We start from the raw sequence: 21,981 nt of genomic DNA on the forward strand, positions 1-21,981 counted from the left end.
TAATATTGCCAACTTTACCATGGGGATTTCAACAGGGAATCCACAAATATAGTTATATAAAATATAAATGTAAAGATGTTGAAACATAGAGAAGAGGATTAAATGGAAGGCAAAATTTGACTTAAGAAAAAGTAGGATGAGGGTAAATGAAAGAAAATGTCAGGTATCAGAATATCTCCTGAAGTTATGAAAAAGGCCCTTATCTCTTTTCTCCCAGGTTATAGTCATCTATTTCCTTGCCCAAAAAGTAATTTCCAATAGTATTTGCCACTGCTCATATAATACTATTATTTTGAAAATGAGCATTTGACATGGCAAATCATATGTAGAGAATCAAATTCAAGCAAATGCTACTTTCATTATTTTGTTACCATGCTACTTGATAATGAAGATGAATGCAACACTACTGAATTCTGTACCTCACTGTTATAGTGTATAGGAACTATTTGTTTATCAAAAGAATAGTTCCCAGTAAAGATTCCTTTGGGGGCTGGCTGGCAAAGTGGCTTCACACAGTCATCTTTTTTTCAATAATAATTTAGTAATAAATGATGGATAAAAATGCAGCTACTCAAACCAAGTGACATTATAAGAGTATAGCAATGCTATAACATGGTGAGTCATATAACAAGGGATTTTTTTTTCTCTATTTTTCTGTTAAATAAAGTCTAGATCCCCATCATGCCTTGGATGTCTTCCAAGAGTTTTGGGCCCTTGAACAAGGGAAATTACAAGTAAAAAACATAATATTTGTCCTTTCATAGGTTTCAATATTTTTAAAGTAGATAGATTCCTTTATTTAGTCATCAATGCAAGTATTTCCCCAATAAATGTGTCACATTTTGCCTTAGTAATAGTAACCTATTACAACAGAGAGCTGACATATGTTCTAAAGTGTAATCTCTACAATTAGTCTTACTGTCCTATAAATGCAGTCAGAAAAAAATAATTTAGCATGGTAGCAGAAAGTAGTAAATTCAACTAACCTATAGTAGTTTACCATTAGATAATGAGATAGAGTCTCTATCATTTATATATGTATGGAAGTATCTATAACAGGGCCTGTCACACTGAAGACAGTGAATGATTTGTTGAATTAATAACTAGTAAATGCCCACTCAACCATTATCCTCATGCAGTTGGGTTTATTTAATTGTTTGGTTACAATATTCAAAACTTTATACTATCTCTATAACATTTAACCTGAACCTAATCTTTCATCAAAGATGTTCTTACACATCTAGAAGTAATAGAGATTTTCTATCAACTTCTCTCATTTTGCTGCTTGTATAGCACTAATGAAATCTCTGATATTTTCTATGAAAGAGAAATTTGTAAAAAAAAAAAGGGGGGGGGGGTTAATTCAGAAATGGCAAGGACTCCAAGTCATTCCTTGGAAACTATTTCAGAAACCAGATAGAAGTTATTCCTCTAATTAATATTCCAAATACGTGGTCCCACCCAGATCAGAATAACTTTTTATCACTCAGTCCAGTGATTTGTTACTGAAACTCCTGGTACATTTGTCACCATTGGTCATCTACTCCTGTCTTCTTAAAATTGTCTTCTGTCTTAGCATTCATTATATTAGTTTCTCCAGTTCTCTTCTTATATCTGAATATTTGTTTCTAACTTCTTTGCTAAATTTCTTTTCTTAATTGCCCTAAAATATTGTTCTCCAAGATTTTGTGCTCAATTTTCTTCTTTTCCTACAATATACCATTGATACAGGTAATCCCATTTACACTTTTGGTTTCAGCTACCACCAATATGTGGATAGCTCTGAATCTCATTATCCCAACTGAATTATACAAATTCTAAACTTATATAGTTAATTTTGTACTGTATTTATTTATTTATTCATTTTACATAAAATTCCTTGTATAACATTGACTATCCTCACCTTAAATTTTATTTAACTTCAGAATAGCTTAACTACTCACTGTGCTGCCCATGTCAGTCTAAAAATGTTATCCTCTTCCTTACTTACATGTCTAATAGATGAAAACTCATTAATTTTACTTCTTTTTGCCTCCTGAATCTATCCATTCATCTTTATACTCATTGTCAATGCCTCCATTCAGGTCTTCATTATGGCTTGGTTGGCCTATCAAAATATCCTCTAACTGTTTTCTGAATATCCATGATTTTAAGCTTCTAATTTATTCTTCCTGTTACCATTGCTTTGAAGTTTCTAAAACATAACTGTTTTTGTCATCCCCTGACTAGAAATCAAGGTAAAATCCAAGTTACTCACCTTTCATTTAGATTTTATTCTTACTTGATTTGTCTTCTCCTATATTGATATCTTCTACACATAACCTTTGCACATTACATTATGCTATACCTAACTACTGGCAGTGCTTAAATGTGCATGTTTTCTTACAACTCCATGAATTCATACCTGTTTACTCCTGCTTGGAAAAACTTCTGATCCTACAAATTAACTTGGCAAACTTCTATTTCTTCTTGAAATTAAACTAACTAAATGTAACGTGTATTAGGAACCTGTCCCAATTTTGTAAGCCTTCTTTATCCAAGTAGCCATCCTTCATACCCATATAGAATATCATATTTTATACCACTTTATGTAATTTTGAAAATTATTTTATTTATTTATTTGACAGAGAAAGAGAAAGTACACAAGTAGGCAGAGTGACAGGTAGAGAGAGAAGGAGAAGCGGGCTCTCCAATGAAGAGAGAGCCCAATGCGGAGCTCAATGCCAGGACCCTGGGATCATGACCTGAGCCAAAGGCAGACATTTAACTAAGTGAGCCACCCAGGCACCCCAATTAGTTTTAAAAATCATGGATTCTAGTTCATTATCTGGCACTTTAAAATATTTAATAAATATTATGAAATTTTGTTAAGAATTATTTATGCTATATAATTCCATGATTATCCAGAAGTACAAAGATTTTTTTTTAATAATACACTTCAAGTGTATTATTTTACTTAGAAACATAATCAGATATCTTGTTTGTGTAGAAATATGGAGAATAAGGTAGTTCTTTTGAAGAAACAAAATTCCCAGCCCTGTTAAAGGTTTAAAGAAATATCCAAAATAGAAGAGGCTAGAAGAAATGACATTTAACACTCTAAATGTAAAACGGTGCTTTTAGGAAACATGCTAGTGTATTTCCTAAAAAGACTAAGTACTTGGTTTTCAAGTTGTATTTGAAAGCATGTAGTGTTTAAATTAACCAAATTGTTTAAATAAATCAATTCCAGGTGTTAAAAGAACTTTCTTAAAGGAATTTAGGAAGAAATTAGATATTTGATCATACATCTAGGAAGATATTCAAAAAGAAAAGGGGGAAATTTTTCTTTGGGGAACACAACAAAAAGCAATTTAGAAAGAAAAAAATCAAGTCCAATATTATCAGTAAAATAGAGAAGAGAGTATCTTTTTTAGGTGATTTGGTTAGCAGATTTGCATGAATAGTCTGAGTTAGGGTGAATTAATAACGCACAATTCTTGATTCACTCAAATACTATCTGAGTACTTATGGTGAAAGCCATTGACAAAAACACCTAAAACAAAGCATGGGAATGGTGAGTTAAAAAGTAATCTTGATAGGATCTATAGATGATAGTTAAGAAAATCATTACCAAAATGAACTAATTACTTTTAAAAATAAAAAGACCTGTCTTGTGAACTAAAAGGTAATGGGCAATTCTTTCTTTAGGAGATGATTTCTGTTAGACATAAATAATATACAGTAAAATTCTGAAATCTTTTCCTGTGATCTTAATTAGTATCATCGTGAAACACATTGAACTTTTTTTTTACCACCCTTTGTCTAGTAGAATACGTAATTTTAATGATATAAATGCTTAAATCTGAACTGAAAACTTCAACTAAACAATAAGAGCTAATCATTTAAATTTCATTCTTAGTTGGAGCTAAAAGTGTGTATTCTCTTTGATGAAGAAGCACAGGAGTAAGACAAAGAAATGTTACCATGCTTTAATAATAAAAAAATAAAAAGTAAAAACATAGATTTATCAACAAAATAGAAGAAAATTCTGCAGGACAATGTCACATATTATATAAAAGCAGGAAGGGAGAAATTTTAGGAATTTTTCTTAGTGGTCATTATACAAAAATAAAATACAATTTTCAATTTAAATCTCAATGAATATGTCTTTTGAAGCAAAATGTATTGTATATTCTCCTCTTTGATTTTACTTCATCACAAACCATAGAAGAACACGTTCCATCATTCATGGCTCCTAAAAACACACTAAAGAGAAAATTCCCACTTTAAGTCCTCTTCAGCATAGCACTCACAGCTTTACATAATCTTTATCAAAGTTTTACAGTCTTTATCTCAATTATGCTTATATTGGGCAAACACATTTTCTTTACTAGAACTTTGTAGTTGTATTTTCAAAATACACATTTATATTAACCGGTTTTCAAAGTTTCTTAATGTAAAATTGAACTTTATTTTTATATATTTGTCTCTTTTAATCAGTTTTCTCAAACAATACTTTTTTAGTTCAAATTTAGTGTTTATCATACTCATAGTTATTGTAAGAAAATATTGAGTGTGACTTTTCCTTCTATCCTGGGATTGTCTTTATGAACACAGATTTGAAGACAAAGTATTTTTCAGTACCCGTATTCTGTAAAGATATAAATCAACAATGTGGACAGATAATTTTCTTCAGAAAAGCAACTATTTTATCAATCTTTTTCAACAATATCAGAGGGAAGAACAAGAGATCAAACAATAGGGATACCCAAAGGTATCAGTTATAAAAGCAGAGGATGGCTAAAAGAAGAGAAGCCTGGAATCTTAATCTCAGCTAGGGTATCTGATTGCCAATGTGTTTATTGATCTTCCTTGAACTAGGGGATGGAAAAGAGAAAAAGAGAGAGATAGCACCAAGGAAGGAGAAGTGAGAGTTGAGCAGCCAGTTCTCAAGGATTTCCTGGAGATCAGATGGGCAATGAAGACCCATTTTATTGGTCTTTGACCTAATAAAATTAGGCAATAATTGAATCCTCAGAAAAAGAAACTGAGAGGAGTATACCTAGAAGTGCTGGAGTTGAAAGGAGTTGAGGAGCACCTCACCCAGGCTTTTCCCTCTAAGTGCTATTTGTATTCAGTGAAAAATTCAATAGTTTGATGCCCTCCATACAGAGGCATTGTCAGACTATTAGTACAAAACAGAGAAATGACAGACAACCAGAAGAGAAAATTACAAAGACACCAAAGTCTAGCTAACACTTGACACCAGAGAGTGCACCATTTAAGGGAGGGCAGCCATATCCTAGATGCCATAACACTGTTCATCTACTTCAGACATTATCGTGGAAAAAGCAATCACATGCTAACCTTGTCCTCAGTTCTCTCAAGTCCCTGGAGTCCTAGCTTCATTGGTGAAGTGTGGGACGGAGTGTGAAGGGGTGGTAAAGTGCTGAATCAGATATGTGAATTGTAAACTAGTCTATGGTGAATTTTTAATAAGTCAAAGAGAGCCAAAATCTATAGGAATATATGTATATATGAATTTTTTTTATTTCCAATCCAATATAAATTTAAGATCACAATGTTTTTGACAAATATCTTCAATCGTATGTATTCTTATGCTAAATATCTTGAGTTTTGTTTATTAAATTTTTTGATCTAATATTCCACTGCTAATAGCAATAAACAATACTAGTATTACTACAAACACTAAATCTACGGACAGCCCATTAAAGTATTTTTGTGGGCAGCCTGGGTGGCTCAGCGGTTTAGTGCCGCCTTCAGCCCCGGGCATGACCCTAGAGACGTGGGACCGAGTCCCACGTCGTCGGGTTCCCTGCATGGAGCCTGCTTCACCCTCTGCCTGTGTCTCAGCCTCTCTTTCTCTCTCTGTGTCTCTCATGAATAAATAAATAAAATCTTTAAAACATTTTTTTGAAATTTTCTTCTTAAAATAGTCCGCTTTAAGTCACTGAAAGCAATTTTTGTGTATGGTAGTTTTGTCACCATGCTGATACAAAATTGTCTATTGTTTACAGTTCTATGGAATTGTTTCATGCAATTTCTTTTCTAATTATGTAAAATACTATGTAATGTAAAGCATATAAGACACAGCAACTACATAAAGATATATACAGTATTTGAGGAAGACTTATTCTATCCCTGAACTCTTCTTCCCCCCATAGGTAATCATTTTTACTGGCTTTTGACTATTCTTTCTGGTGTTTAGTATATATACATACACAGTATTATATTAGTGTATATATATAGTGGTTATGTGTATATATACTATATATATAATATATATGCATATGTTGTACATGCGTATATATATATATTCTGGAGATCATTTCATTTCAGTAGAGATCTTTCTCATTCTTTTTATAGCTGAATAGTATTTTATTATACAGATATAAGTCACAGTTTATTCATCCAGTTCTATCATGATAAACAGTTGACTTTAGTCTTTTATTATTGAAAGTAATGCCAGAATGTATATTGTATATATGCCATTTCATATGGATTTCTAGAAAAGAAATTGCTGATTTAAAGGTGACTGTATACATAATGTTGTTAAAGATAGCCAATTTCCCTCCATTTTTCAATCTCACCATCTGTGTGTGGGTGCCTCTTTCATTACATTCTTGCCGACAGAATATGTTGTCAGATCTTTTATGTCTAATAGGTGAGAAATGATATATTTCAGTATATATAAATAGAGAATTTGTCTGAGAGGTTAAATGGTTTTTATGTTTACAGACACTTTGTAATTATTTGAAATGTGATTTTTCATGTTTTTATTATACCCCATTAAATGAAAATAACATAATTTATTTAGTGTATGATTGTTTAACTATGAGGTAAATAGCCACATATTTAGGATATGTTTGCTCTTTCTGTTTTGTTAAGGTTTTCTTTTAAACTCTTTTTAATTCAAAACAGTTAAAGAAAAAGCCAATTACAAAATTAGAAAAATAATATATAAATGGCATAGCTAGATACATTAACATAGTTAAATATTTAATAAAATGTATTTAAATGACATTAAATACTAATTACAAGTTGTATTTACCTTATGTTATTTATAAAAATTACAAGCATACCACATATTATTGTGCTTTGCTTTATCATACTTTGCAAATGTTGAGGTTTATTTTGGGTTTTGTTTTTTTTGTTTTGTTTTTTTGTTGTTGTTTTGTCTAAATTGAAGGTTTATGGCAAATGTGTCAAGCAGGTGTATTGGCATCATTTTTCCAACATCAAAGGTGTCTCTGTGACACATTTTGGCAATCCTTGTGATATTTCAAACTCTTTCAGTATTATTATCTTTTTTCTGGTGATCTGTGATCAATGATCTTTGATGTTGCTATTATAACTGTTTTGTGGGCCCATGTACATATAAGACAGCAAACTTAATTGATAAATATTGTGTATGTCCTGACTGCTCCCCCAACCAGCTATTCCTCTGTCTCTGTCCTTATCCTTGGGTCCCTGTATTTTCTGACACACAACCATATTGAAGTTGGGCCAATTAATAACCCCACAATGGCCTCTAAATGTTCAAGTGTAAGGAAGAGTCCCATATCTCTTACTTTATATCAAAGCTAGAAATGATTAAGCTTAGTGAAGAAGGCATGTCAAAAGCTGAGATAAGCTGAAAACCAAGTCCCTTTCACCAAATAGTGAATGCAAAGGAAAAATTTATTGAAGGAAATTAAAAGTGCTGCTCTAGAGATGGATGATAAGAAAGCAAAACAATTTTATTGCTGATATGGGAAAAGTTTTCATTGTCTGAGGAGAAGATCAAACCATCCTCAGCTTTTCCTTAAGCTGAAGACTAATCCAGAGTATGGCCTTAACTTTGTCAATTCTATGAAGGCTAAAAGAGATACAGCTGCAAAAGAAAAGTTTGAAATGAGCAGACACTGTTTCGTGAGGTTTAAGGAAAGAAGACTTAACATAACAGTGTAAGGTGTAGCAAGAAGTTATCCAGAAGATACAGCTAAGATAATTAGTAAGAGAGGCTACACTAAACAATAGATTTTTAATGTAGGTGAAACTGTCTTCTATTGGAAGAAGATGCCATATAGGAGTTTTATAGTCAGAGAGGAGAAGTCAATGCCTAGCTTCAAAGTTTCAGAGAACAGGATGACCTTCTCGTTAGGAGTTAATGCAGCCAGTGAATTTAAGTTGAAGCCTATTCTCATTTACCATGCCAAAAGTAGTAGGGCTCTTAAGAATTAGGTTAAATCTACTTTGTAGTGTTCTATAAATAAATGGAACAGCAAAGCCTACATGACAGCATATCTGTTTACAACATGGTTCACTGAATATTTTCAGCTCACTTTTGAGACTTACTGCTCACGAAAAAGCAGTTTCTTTCAAATATTACTGCTTATAAACAATGAGTCTGGTCATACAAAAACTCAGAGAGAGATATCCAATGAGACTAATGTTGTATTCATGCCTACTAGTACAATACTCATTCTGCAACCTGTAGATCAAGGAACGATTTTGACTTTCAATTTTTGTTATTTAAGAAATACATTTCATAAGACTGTAGCTACCATAAATAGTGATTCTTGTGATAGATCTGGGAAAAGTAAATTGAAAATATTCTGGAAAGGATTCACCATTCTAGATGCCATTAAGAACATTTGTGATTCATGGGAAGAGGTCATAATGCCAGCATTAACAGGAGTTTGGAAGAAGCTGATTCCAATCCTCATGGATGATTTTGAGGGATTCAAGACTTCAGTGGAGGAAATAACTGGAAATGTGGTAGAAATAGCAGAATAACTAGAATTAGAAAAAGAACCTGAAGATGTGACTGAATTGATATACTCTCATGAAAAAACTTGAACAGATGAGAGGTTGCCTCTAATGGATGAGCAAAGAAAGTGATTTTCTTTCTACCCATGGTGAAGATGTGGTGAAGATGATTGAAATGACAACAAAGGATTTAGAATATTACAAAAACTTAGTTGATGAAGCAGCTCAGAGCTTGAAAAGATAAATTCTAATTTTGAAAAACGTTCTACTCTGTGCAAAATGCTATCAAGCACCATTTCATGCCACAGAGAAATCTTAGTGAAAGGAAAAGTCATCTATATACCAAACTTTACCACTGCCTTATGCTAAGAAATTGCCACAGTTCTGCAGCCTTCAACAACCAACACCCTGATCAGTTAGCAGCCATCAACATCAAGGCAAGACCTACTGCCAACAAAACGATTAGGAATCCTTAAAAGCTCAGATGATGGTTAGTATCATTTAACACTCAAGTATGTTTTTAATTAAGGTATCTACACTTTAAAAATAAAACTATTACACACTTAATAGATCACATTATAATGTAGGAAAAACGAAAAAATCATTTAATTTGTTTTACTACCATATTCATTTTATCACAGTCATCTGGAATTGAATCCACAGTATTTGAGGTATGCTTATACAAAAAGAAATGAGATTTCTGTCATTCAGACTTGATGCATTGGTATATACATTATGAATAACTGATACTGAACAAGGTTTAAATAAATCCAATTTTATAAAATTTAGCGAAAACATGTTTATTTAAATCTGCCATTTGGAAATATTATATTTGAAAAGAACATTCCCTTGTTGGTATAAATACTGAAGAGAGAATGACAGATTTTTACTTACTGTTATATTTGTTTTTCTGGGGATTTTAGTTAAAAGTAATATTAAGTTGCATCTGCTATAAACAGATGTACATGTAGCAGCACCAAAATGTTAACTCCAACATAAATGACAATATCCATATGTTCCTGGCATTTATATCTTTTGGCACTTGTATACCGTACATGATTATAAACTATGTGTAACACTTAAGAAAAATAAATTAACAATCTGGTCAAGAAGACTCGAAGACCTCTTTAATTCTAAGTAGAACTTTTTAAAAATGTATTTTATTAAGATATAAGTATATGCATAGTTGTATTATAAAATGAGTACTTCAGGAAATTTTTAATAAGTTTCCTATAGATAGACATTCTCATCAGATTTCTCATCAATATAGTAGTGATTATTATACCAAGCTCTATCTCCACTATAAACATGTGAATTGGGATAAAAAGTAATTTTTAAATATATAGTAAAGTTGAAGATTAAGAAAGAGAGAGCCCTAGGAACCAAAAGTGAAAAATGACTAAAAAGAACAAAAAGTAGAAATTGAAACTGAATGACTTAGATAAGTATGGAAATTGTGCACTTCATATTCTCTAGGACTCAGGTTCCTAAAATTGGATTGGGACCCTAATCAAGGATATTGGCCTTGTGTGTACAAGGGAACTATAACTGGTCTTTTCGATGAATCAAAGAATTAGGAAGTATTGATAATTACTAATTATCAATTAGAGATAAGATAATTAGTAATTATCTCTAATATAGAACTGGAAAAATTCTGTCTTCTTGTTTGAGAATGCAACATGTAATGTGCCCTTGACTTGAGCTTCATTTGTGAGTTTTAAAAGAGTCATAATTTAAAAAGTGGAAACCCCAGCTCATACTGTACACAGATGTTGGGACTTTTCATGTTGCCCTCTTGGCACTGAAATTCTGAGATTAAAAGAAATGACAAAATATATGAGCACATACACAGGCAAATGTAAATGAAATTCAAGTAGAAAGTATTTAATGAGAATTATATTAGAATCCATGGCATCAAATCATGTATTGAAAACGTTTCTAAAGGGAACGAATTTTACAATTAAAATATCACACTTTTAAGAGGTGAAAAAAATAGACCATTCAGGGGAAAAAAGCTTCACAAAGAATATATATTAAAATTAATAGAAGACATGATTTGAATAGAACCAATAAAGTAAGAATAAGGTCATTTGGCAAAGGAAAAATCAATTTAAAAAAATATTATAAACAAAGTATTTTCTTGTATTCAACACTTATTAGACATAATGAATTAAGAGCCGAAGAAAGAATTCATAAATTGGAAAATTATTTGAGGAAATCACCCAAAGTATAGATAAAATTTTCAAGAAAATAAAATTAAGTTAAAAAAGACAATAGAATTAAAATCTCCAGCCAAACTTTAATGAGAATTCTATAAGAGGTAAATTCAATAAACTAAAGGTAGATTAATTTTAGGAACGCAGAGAACCATTAAACTACAAATCTGAAATGTTTATTTTTTTAGGATTAATACTATGAGATAAAAAGGTGCAAATTACATGCAAAAGTTTTTCAATAATGGCAGAAATTGGAAAACAAAACAACCATATACTGGCTTTTGTACCTAGATTTGTTTTTGTAATTAAATTTGGTTCAATATTGTGAAGTAAAACATTTTTAAAAATATAAAATTAATAAATTCACTGCCTCCAGTCTAAGGCTAATGGATTAGAATTACTAAAGGATACAGTTTGTTAAGAAAGAAAACAAAGACTTGAGAACAACTGTTTTTTAAAAAAATGGTAAATAAAGAAATTTGTAGGATATAGTGCAATCTAAAACAAAACAAAACAAAACAAAATAAAACACCTTTTCTGAGAAATTTAAAAGTAGATAGAACTAAATTAGTAGCAAATTATGGAAGATTGCAATGAGATCATTGTAAGTGGTAGAGATATTGTGCAGTTTTCCCCACAATAAAAATAGAATCACTTTCCTTTTATATATAACACTTTTATTATAACAATTCTCCCTGGAGTCCCGGGATCAAGGCTCACATCAAGCTCCCTGTGATGAGCCTGCTTCTCCCTCTGCCTGTGTCTCTGCCTCTCTCTCTCTCATGAATAAATAAAATCTTTTAAAAAAGGAATTTCCTCTTCCATGAATTGTCTGTTAATTGTTTAAATTTCTGTTTGGAGGAGCACCTGGGTGGCTCAGTCAGTTAGGTGTCCTATTTCAGGATATTTGCTCATTGGGGAGTCTGTTTCTCCCTCTCCCTCTGTACTCTCTCTCTTTCTCTTGCTTTCTTTCTCAAATAAATAAAATCTTGAAAAAAATAAATTTCTGTTTGGATTTTGGTCATATACTTCTGCATCTATCAAATTCTAGTTCGTGAATGAACAAGAATCTAGAGTGCTTATAATATTTATCAGTTAAAAATGGATTACAATTCTGAGATACTAATGGTATGTTGTATCTGGATCTAGATTATTATTTAATAAGTGTTTTATATATTAAAAATGATTGAGCTGTAAACCTTATGTATATTTTACACTAATTTTAAAAATTTCACAAAAATATAGGCACATAGGTAGTGTAGTCAGTTAAACATCTGACTCTTGGTTTCAGCTCGGCTTGTAATCCTAGGGTCCTGGGATAAAGTTCCGCCTCAGATCCATGCTCAACTTGAAATTCTCTCTCCCTCTGCCCCTCTCCCCTCTCTGAACATTAATTAATTAATTAATTTTAAAATTAATTTTAAATTTCTTTTTATTTTTAAGATTGATTGATTCATGAGAGACAGAGAGCGAGAGAGAGAGGCAGAGACACAGGCAGAGGGAGAAGCAGGCCTCATGCAGGGGGCCCAATGCAGGACTCAATCCTGAAACTTCAGGATCATGCCCTGGACCAAAGGCAGATGTTCAACCACTGAGCCACTCAGGCATCCCTGTTTCTTAAATTTCAAATATGAGTGAATTCATATGGATTTGTCTCTCTCTGACTAATTTTCCTTAGCATAATATACTGTAGTTCCAGCTCCATCATTGCAAATGGCAAGATTTCATTCTTTCTGATGTTTGAGTAATATTCCATTGTATATAAATATGACGCCTTCTTTATTCATTCATCAGTCAATGAACATTGGGGCTCTTTCCATAATTTAGCTGTTGATGATAATGTTGCTACAAACATGGGGTGCAAATGCCCCTTCGAGTCAGAATCTTTATATCCTTTGAATAAATACCGCATAGCACAATTGTTGGTTCATGGGTAACTATATTTAACTTCTTGAGAAACATCCACACTGTTTTTTCAGAGTGGCTGCACCCGTCTGCATTCCAACCAACACTGCAAGAGGGTTCCCCTTTCTCCACATTCTCTCCAACATTTATTGTTTCCTGAGTTGTTAATTTTCCCCATTCTCACTGGTGTGATGTGGTATCTCACTGTGGTTTTGATTTGTATTTCCCTAATGTTGAGTGACATAGAGCATTTTTTGTATGTGTCTCTTAGTCATTTATATGTATGAATGTATGTATGTATTACGTATGTAATTATTATTTGTATGTCTTCTTTGGAGAAATATCTGTTCACGTCTTCTGCCCATTTCTTGATTGCGTTTTTTGGTTTTCAGTATTGAATTTGATATGTTCTTTATAGATTTTTTGCATACTAGCCCCTTATCCCATGTCATGCAAATATCTGTAGGTTGTCTTGTAGTTTTTATGATTATTTCCTTCATCATGTAGAAGCTTTTTTGTTTGTTTGTTTTTTAATCTTTATGAGGTCCCAGTAGTTCACCTTTGCTTTTGTTTCCTTTGCCTTTAGAATCCTCTCTAGAAAGAATTTGCTGCAGCTGAGGTCAAAGAGGTCGCTGTTTTCTCCTCTAGGATTTTGATGGTTTCCTGTCCTATATTTTGGTCTCTCATCTATTTCTAATTTATTTTTGTGTATGGTGTAAGAAAGAGCTTCAATTTCTTTTGTCTGCAAGTGGCTGTCCAATTTCCCCAATACTATTTGTTGAAAAGACTGTCTTTCCAGTGTATGTTCTTTCCTGCTTTTTTGAAGATTAGTTGACCATACATAGATTTGACGGTCCATTTCTGGGTTCTCTATTATTTTTTTTAATATTTTTATTTATTTATTCATAGAGACATACACAGAGAGAGAGAGAGAGAGAGAGGCAGAGGGAGAAACAGGCTCCATGCAGGGAGCCTGATGCGGGACTCGATTCCTGGTCTCCAGGATCACACCCCCGGCTGCAGGCGGCGCTAAACCACTGCGCCACCACCACCGGGGCTGCCCTGGGTTCTCTATTCTGTTCGATTGATCTATGTGTCTGTTTTTACACGGGTACCACACTGTCTTGATAATTATGGCTTTGTAATACAGCTTTAAGTCTGGGATTGTGATGCCTCCTACTTTGCTTTTCTTTTTCAACATTACTTTGGCTATTTGCAGTCTTTTCTGGTTCCATACAAATTTTAGTATTTGTTTTAGCTCTGTGAAAAATACTGATGTTATTATTATTATTATTTCTTTTGCTTTGACAAATTTATTAAGAAATTAATATACTGAATAGAGTGTACTAGTAGACACACAGACTGACGTTGGTAGAGCTGTTGTGGTTAATCCAGCTTTGGTGCCTCCTCCAAGGCCCAGCCCCTACATAGAAGGTTAGGAGCTCACGTCCAGAAGGCCAGCAGGCAGAGTCTCATCTGCAGGTTGCTCTCTGGTGTGGAGTTCTTTTCTCACAGATCTGAGGCTTGTTTCCCAGATCTCACTTTATTTTGATCAAGATTGCATTAAATGTGTAGATTGCATTGGGTAGTACAGACATTTTAACAATATTTGTTCTTCCAATACATGAGCATCAAGTGTTTTTCCATTTATTTGTTTCTTCTTTAATTTCTTTCATAAGTGTTTTGTAGTTTTCAGCAAACAGGTTTTTTTTTTTTTTTTTACCTCTTTGGTTAGGTTTACTCCTAGTTATCATATGGATTTTGGTGCAATTGTAAAAGAGGTCAATTCCTTCATTTCTCTTTCTCCTGCTTCATTATTGGTATATACAATTGCAAAATACTTCTATATATTGATTGTATACCCTGAGATGTTGCTAAATTCCTGTATCAGTTCTAGTAATTATTTGGTAGAGACTTGTGAATTTCTATATAAAATATCAAGTCAAGGGCAGCCCAGGTGTCTCAGCGGTTTAGCACCTCCTTTAGCCCAGGGCGTGATCCTGGAGACCGGGGATCAAGTCCCACGTCGGGCTCCCCGCATAGAGGCTGCTTCTCCCTCTGCCTGTGTCTCTGCCCCTCTCTCTCTGTGTGTCTCTCATGAATAAATGAATAAAATCTTTTAAAAATAGAATATCAATTCATCTGCAAATAGTGAAAGATTTATTTCTTCCTTGCCTATCTGGATGCCTTATATTTCTTGTTTTATTACTGACACTGGGACTTCCAGTACCATTTTGAACAATGGTGAGAGTGTACATCCCTGTTATTCTTCTGACCTTAGGGGAAAAGCCATCAGTTTTTCCTCAGTGAGGATGATATTAACTGTGTGTCTTTCATACGTGGCCCTTATGATATTGAGGTATATTATTCCTTCTATCTCTACTTTCTTGTGGGTTTTTTAATAAATAAAGACTGCCATATGGGCAGCCCGGGTGGCTCAGCGGTTTAGCGCCGCCTTCAGTCCAGGGCGTGATCCCGGAGACCCGGGATGGAGTCCCACATCGGGCTCCCTGTATGGAGCCTGCTTCTCCCTCTGCCTGTGTCTCTGCCTCTGACTCTGTGTGTCTCTATGAATAAATAAATAAAATGTTAAAAAAAAAGAAAAAGGCTGCTGTAGGGGCACCTGGGTAGCTCGGTGGTTAAGCATCTGCCTTTGGCTCAGGGTGTGATCCCGGGGTCCTGGAATTGAGTCCTGCATCAGGCGTCCCACAGAGAGACTGCTTCTCCCTCTGCATATGTCTCCACCTCTTTCTGTGTGTGTGTCTCTTATGCATAAGTAAATAAAGTCTTTAAAAAAAAAAAAGAAAGGATACTGTATTTTGCTAAATGCTTTTCCTGCATCTATTGAGAGGATCATATGGTTCTTATCCTTTCTTTTATTAATGTGGAGTATCACATTGATTGATTTGCAAATATTGAACCACCCCTGCAGCACAGGCCAGGAATAAATCCCATTGATCCTGGTGAATAACTCTTTTAATGCACTGTTAAATTTGATTTGCTAGTATCTTGTTGAGAATTTTTGTATCCATGTTCATCAGGGATAGGCTAGTTATATCCCTTTTATTGGGGTTCTTTGGTTTTGGAGTCAGGTAATGCTGGCCTTATAGAATGAGCTTGGAAATTTTCCTTCCATTTCTATTTTTTGGAAAAATTTCAGAAGAACAGGTATTAACTCTTCTTTAAATGTTTGATAGAAGGCAAACATGGGGCTCTGCCCCTCAGTCACCGCCGGCCTGCCCGCCTCGCCGCCCGCATGCTCCGCCACGGTCCTGCAGAAATGCTTCGATTACCTGCAGGCTTCCGCCAGATCAGGCCAGTGTCCAGAGCCCTGGCTCCTCATCTCACTCGGGCCTATGCCAAGGATGTAAAATTTGGTGACGATGCCTGAGCCTTAATGCTTCAAGGTGTAGATCTCCTAGCCAATGCTGTATCCATTACTATGGGGCCAAAGGGAAGAACAGTGATTACTGAACAGAGTTGGGGAAGTCCCAAAGTAACAAAGGATGGTGTGACCGTAGCAAAGTCAGAATAGAGAATCCAGAAGTGGACCCTCAACTTTATGGTCAACTAATATTCGATAAAGGAGGAAAGACTATCCATTGGAAGAAAGACAGTCTCTTCAATAAATGGTGCTGGGAAAATTGGACATCCACATGCAGAAGAATGAAACTAGACCACTCTCTTGCACCAGACACAAAGATAAACTCAAAATGGATGAAAGTACTCAATGTGAGACAAGAGTCCATCAAAATCCTAGAGGAGAACACAGGCAACACCCTTTTTGAACTCAGCCACAGTAACTTCTTGCAAGATACATCCACGAAGGCAAAAAGAAACAAAAGCAAAAATGAACTATTGGGACTTCATCAAGATAAGAAGCTTTTGCACAGCAAAGGATACAGTCAACAAAACTCAAAGACAACCTACAGAATGGGAGAAGATATTTGCAAATGACATATCAGATAAAGGGCTAGTTTCCAAGATCTATAAAGAACTTATTAAACTCAACACCAAAGAAACAAACAATCCAATCATGAAATGGGCAAAAGACATGAAGAGAAATCTCACAGAGGAAGACACAGACATGGCCAACAAGCACATGAGAAAATGCTCCGCATCACTTGCCATCAGGGAAATACAAATCAAAACCACAATGAGATCCCACCTCACACCAGTGAGAATGGGGAAAATTAACAAGGCAGGAAACCACAAATGTTGGAGAGGATGCGTAGAAAAGGGAACCCTCTTACACTGTTGGTGGGAATGTGAACTGGTGCAGCCACTCTGGAAAACTGTGTGGAGGTTCCTCAAAGAGTTAAAAATAGACCTGCCCTACGACCCAGCAATTGCACTGTTGGGGATTTACCCCAAGGATACAGATGCAATGAAACGCAGGGACACCTGCACCCCGATGTTTATAGCAACAATGGCCACAATAGCCAAATTGTGGAAGGAGCCTCGGTGTCCATCGAAAGATGAATGGATAAAGAAGATGTGGTCTATGTATACAATGGAATATTCCTCAGCCATTAGAAATGACAAATACCCACCATTTGCTTCAATGTGGATGGAACTGGAGGGAATTATGCTGAGCGAAGTAAGTCAGTCGGAGAAGGACAAACATTATATGTTCTCATTCATTTGGGGAATATAAATAATAGTGAAAGGGAATAGAAGGGAAGGGATAAGAAATGTGTGGGAAATATCAGAAAGGGAGACAGAACATGGAAGACTCCTGACTCTGGGAAACGAACTAGGGGTGGTAGAAGGGGACGAGGGTGGGGGGCGGGGGTGAATGGGTGACGGGCACTGAGGGGGGCACTTGACGGGATGAGCACTGGGTATTATTCTGTTTGTTGGTAAATTGAACACCAATAAAAAATAAATTTATTAAAAAATTTCAATTGACTTAAAAGACAATTATTAAAAATATCGATATAAACTTGTTCAAGATGTTGCTAACACAAACGAAGAGGCTGGGGATGGCACCACTACTGCTACTGTCTTGGCACGCTCTATTGCCAAGGAAGGCTTCGAGATGATTAGCAAAGGTGCTAATCCTGTGGAAATCAGGAGAGTTGTGATGTTAGCTGTTGATGCTGTAATCGCTGAACTTAAGAAGCAGTCTAAACCCGTGACAACCCCTGAAGAAATTGCTCAGGTTACTATGATTTCTGCAAATGGAGATAAGTTGGCAACATCATTTCTGATGAAATGAAAAAGGTTGGAAGAAAGGGTGTCATCACAGTAAAGGATGGAAAAACACTGAATAATAAATTGGAAATTATTGAAGGCATGAAGTTTGATCGAGGTTATATTTCTCTATACTTTATTAATACATCCAAAGGTCAGAAATGTGAATTCCAAGACGCCTATGTACTATTGAGTGAAAAGAAGATTTCTAGTGTCCAGTCCATTGTACCTGCTCTTGAAATTGCCAACGCTCATCGTAAGCCATTGGTCATAATTGCTGAAGATGTTGACGGAGAAGCTCTGAGTACACTTGTTTTAAATAGGCTAAAAGTTGATCTTCAGGTTGTGGCAGTCAAATCTCCAGGTTTTGGTGACAATAGAAAGAACCAGCTTAAAGATATGGCTATTGCTACTGGTGGTGCAGTGTTTGGGGAAGAAGGATTGACTCTAAATCTCGAAGATGTTCAGCCTCATTACTTAGGACAAGTTGGAGAGGGCATTGTGGCCAAAGATGATGCCATGCTTTTAAAAGGAAAAAGTGACAAGGATCAAATTGAAAAACGTATTCAAGAAATCATTGAGCAGTTAGATATCACAACTAGTGAATATGAAAGGAAAAGCTGAATGAACGTCTGGCAAAACTCTCAGATGGAGTAGCTGTGTTGAAGGTTGGTGGGACAACTGATGTTGAAGTGAATGAAAAGAAAGACAGAGTTACAGATGCCCTCAATGCCACAAGAGCTGCTGTTGAAGAAGGCATTGTTCTGGGAGGGGGTTGTGCCCTGCTTCAGTGCATTCCAGCCTTGGATTCAATAACTCCAGCTAATGAAGATCAAAGAATTGGTATTGAAATTATTAAGAGAACACTCAAAATTCCTGTTATGACCATTGCTAAGAATGCAGGTGTTGAAGGATCACTGATAGTTGAGAAAATTATGCAGAGTTCCTCACAAGTTGGTTATGATGCTATGCTTGGAGATTCTGTGAATATGGTGGAAAAAGGAATCATTGATCCAACTAAGGTGGTAAGAACTGCTTTATTGGATGCTGCTGGAGCGGTCTCTCTGTTAACTATGGCAGAAGTTGTAGTCACCGAAATTCCTAAAGAAGAGAAGGACCAGGAATGGGTGGAATGGATGGAACGGGAGGTGGTATGGGAGGTGGCATGTTCTGATTCCTAGAATAGTGCTTTGCCAGAGGAAGCTCAAGGCTGTGTTCCTCAACCATAACTTAAGAGAAGTCAGTTGAAGGAAATGACTGAAGAAAAGGCTGGCTGATGTTTAAGAAAATTGCTATAACCATCAGTTATTTGTTTCAGTTGACAACATATAATGGTTTACTGCTGTCATTGTCCATGCCTACAGATAATTTATTTTGTATTTTTGAATAAAAAGACATTTGTACATTCCTGATAACTGAGTGCAAGAGCCATGTACCAATGTACTGCTTTCAACTTAAATAACTGAGGAATTTTTACTACTACTCTGTTAAAAGCAGGATTTTAGTGTTTGCCATCACCAGATGAAAAGTTAAGCAGCCTTTCTGTGGAGAGCAAGAATAATTGTGTACAAAGTAGAAAAATATCCAATTATGTGACAACCTTTGTGTAATAAAAATTTGTTTAAAGTTAAAAAAAAAAAAAAAAAAAAAAAAACAAGGCAAACATGGGCATCTGGCCCTGAACTCTTGTTTTTTGGGAGATTTTTTTTTTTTATTCCTAAGTCAGTTTCTTTGCTGGTGATGGGTCTGTGCAAATTTTCTGTCTCTTCCTGTTTTTCAGTTTTGGTAGTTTATACATTTCTAGGAATTTTTCCATTTCTTCCAGATTGCTGAATTTGTTGGCATATGGTTACTCATAATATTCTCATATAATTGTTATATTTTCACAGTATTGATTTTGATCTCTCCTCTTTCATTCATGATTTTATTTATTTGCGTCCTTTTTCTTTTTGATACATCTGTTTGGGGTTTATTAATTTTGTTGATTCTTTTAAAGAATCAATTCCTACTTTTGTTGATCTGTTCTACTGTGTTTTTTTTTTTATTTCTGTATCATTTATTTTTGCTCTAGTCTTAATTATTTCCCTTCTTCTGCTGGTTTTAGGCTTTATTTGCCAGTCTTTTTCCAGCTCCTTTATGTATAAGGTTAGTTTGTATATTTGAGACTTTTCTTGCATCCTGAGGTAGGCCTGTATTGCTATAAACTTCCTTCTTATGACTGCCTTTGCTACATCTGAAAGGTTGTGGACTGTCAGGTTTTCATTTTTATTTGCTTCCATGTATTTTTTTATTTCTTCTTTAATTTACTGGTTGACTCATTCATTCTTAAGTAGGATGTTCTTTAACCTCCATTTGTGGAGGTGGTCCTTCTAATATTTTTCTTGTAGTTGACTTCAAGTTTCATAGTGTTGTCTAAAAATACATATTTTATGAACTTAATCTTTGTGCAATGGTGAAGCCTGATTTTTTCCAATATGATCTATCTTGGAGAATGTTCTTTTTAAAAGATTATATTTATTTATTCATGAGAGATACACAGAGAGAGACATAGGCAAAGTGAGAAGCAGGGGAGTCCGATGTGGGACTTGATCCCAGGTCTCTGGGACCACACCCTGAGCCAAAGGCAGAAGCTCAATCACTGAGCCACCCAGGCGTCCCTATGCTGGAAAACGTTCTATGTGCACTCTAAAAAGATGTCTATTCTGCTGCTTTAGGGTGATATGCTCTGAATATATCTGTTCAGTGATATGTGGTCCAGTGTGTTACAACGTTCTTTGACCACACTACTATACACTCAGAAATTGTAAAATTCCTAATAAAAACTTAGAATATATAAGATACTAAAATAGGTAGTGGAAGCATATGTACTTATATAAGAAAATGCATAAATATTTTAATAATTATTAATTTCATGTCAAACTCTTAGGAGCTATTTAATATTGAACAAAAATTTATTCCTCTAAACTTGAAATTCTCTAATATAAATTAGGTGAAATTAAGGTCCAGAACATAGAAATTCAACTTACAAACATTTTTATATAGTTACTCAATAATACATGAAATTCAGAAAATAAAAATTGGATGTATTTCCTCTTCTTTTCTTCAGGTGATATCACATCCTGAACATAAAAAGCATCTAAAAAGAACAACATAGAAATTCTGCAATAATAATCACCTTTTTTCACCTTCATCACACAAATATCATCCTGAATTTCTATCCCTCTTTACCCACACTTGTGTTTTTCTTCTTTTTGCTTTTGAGCCTGTCATTCCCAGTGCTTAGAATAGAAAGTGCTTTGCATTAAAGGCAAAGGATCTAAGTTCAAAAGATCCCTTAAAGGCAAAGGGATTTAAGTTCAAAACTCAACCTTATCACTTAATTTCTTAACATTAAGAACAAGGATTCACTTATTTGATTTATTACTTTCTAATTTTAAAGAAGAGATCATTATAATTCTGTGAGTATTGTAGGATAAATGAAATAATATGTGTAGTAAAGACAAAATCAATTTTACCCCTTCTTTTGAGCATTCTGTGATGCCTTTCTTTGTCTCTCAGCGTAGAATTAAAGATTTTTTTCCACATCATCTCGCTGACCGTGTGTATTCATTTGCTTCTACACTACTTCATATTATTGCACTTACTAGCTTAAACCCTAAGCTCCCCCCCCCCATAATGATGAAATCTGAAAGCGTAAATTTAACACTTTGGCAAACACTAGATATAGAATTGTATAAAAATAATTTTATCAGATACGGGGCCTTTATAGAGAGTAAATAACTTTATTGGCTGAGAATTAGAGAATTCTGAATACTCTGAGGAGGTTGGTCTTCTCAGCATGATCATAAAGTACAATAAACTGAGGATACTACTGGAGGCAAGTTAGGAGGGGTAAAAGTCCAAATAAGAA

The 21,981-nt window shown here is 34.6% G+C and overlaps 2 protein-coding genes across 5 annotated transcripts in view; both read left to right on the plus strand.

Moving 5' to 3' along the window:
• Positions 1-19,245, plus strand: part of LOC140615349 (60 kDa heat shock protein, mitochondrial-like) — a 79,387-nt gene extending 60,142 nt beyond the window's left edge. The window contains 5 exon segments of the mRNA XM_072795241.1: positions 16,073-16,252; positions 17,831-18,064; positions 18,067-18,678; positions 18,681-19,184; positions 19,187-19,245. Coding sequence (XP_072651342.1) covers positions 16,073-16,252; positions 17,831-18,064; positions 18,067-18,678; positions 18,681-19,184; positions 19,187-19,245 — 1,589 coding nt within the window.
• The window catches only part of CNTN5 (contactin 5), a 1,277,146-nt gene that overhangs the window by 148,837 nt on the left and 1,106,328 nt on the right, over positions 1-21,981 (plus strand). The window lies entirely within an intron of this gene.

Source organism: Canis lupus, chromosome 23 (genome assembly GCF_048164855.1).
Source record: "Canis lupus baileyi chromosome 23, mCanLup2.hap1, whole genome shotgun sequence".
NCBI lineage: Eukaryota > Metazoa > Chordata > Mammalia > Carnivora > Canidae > Canis > Canis lupus.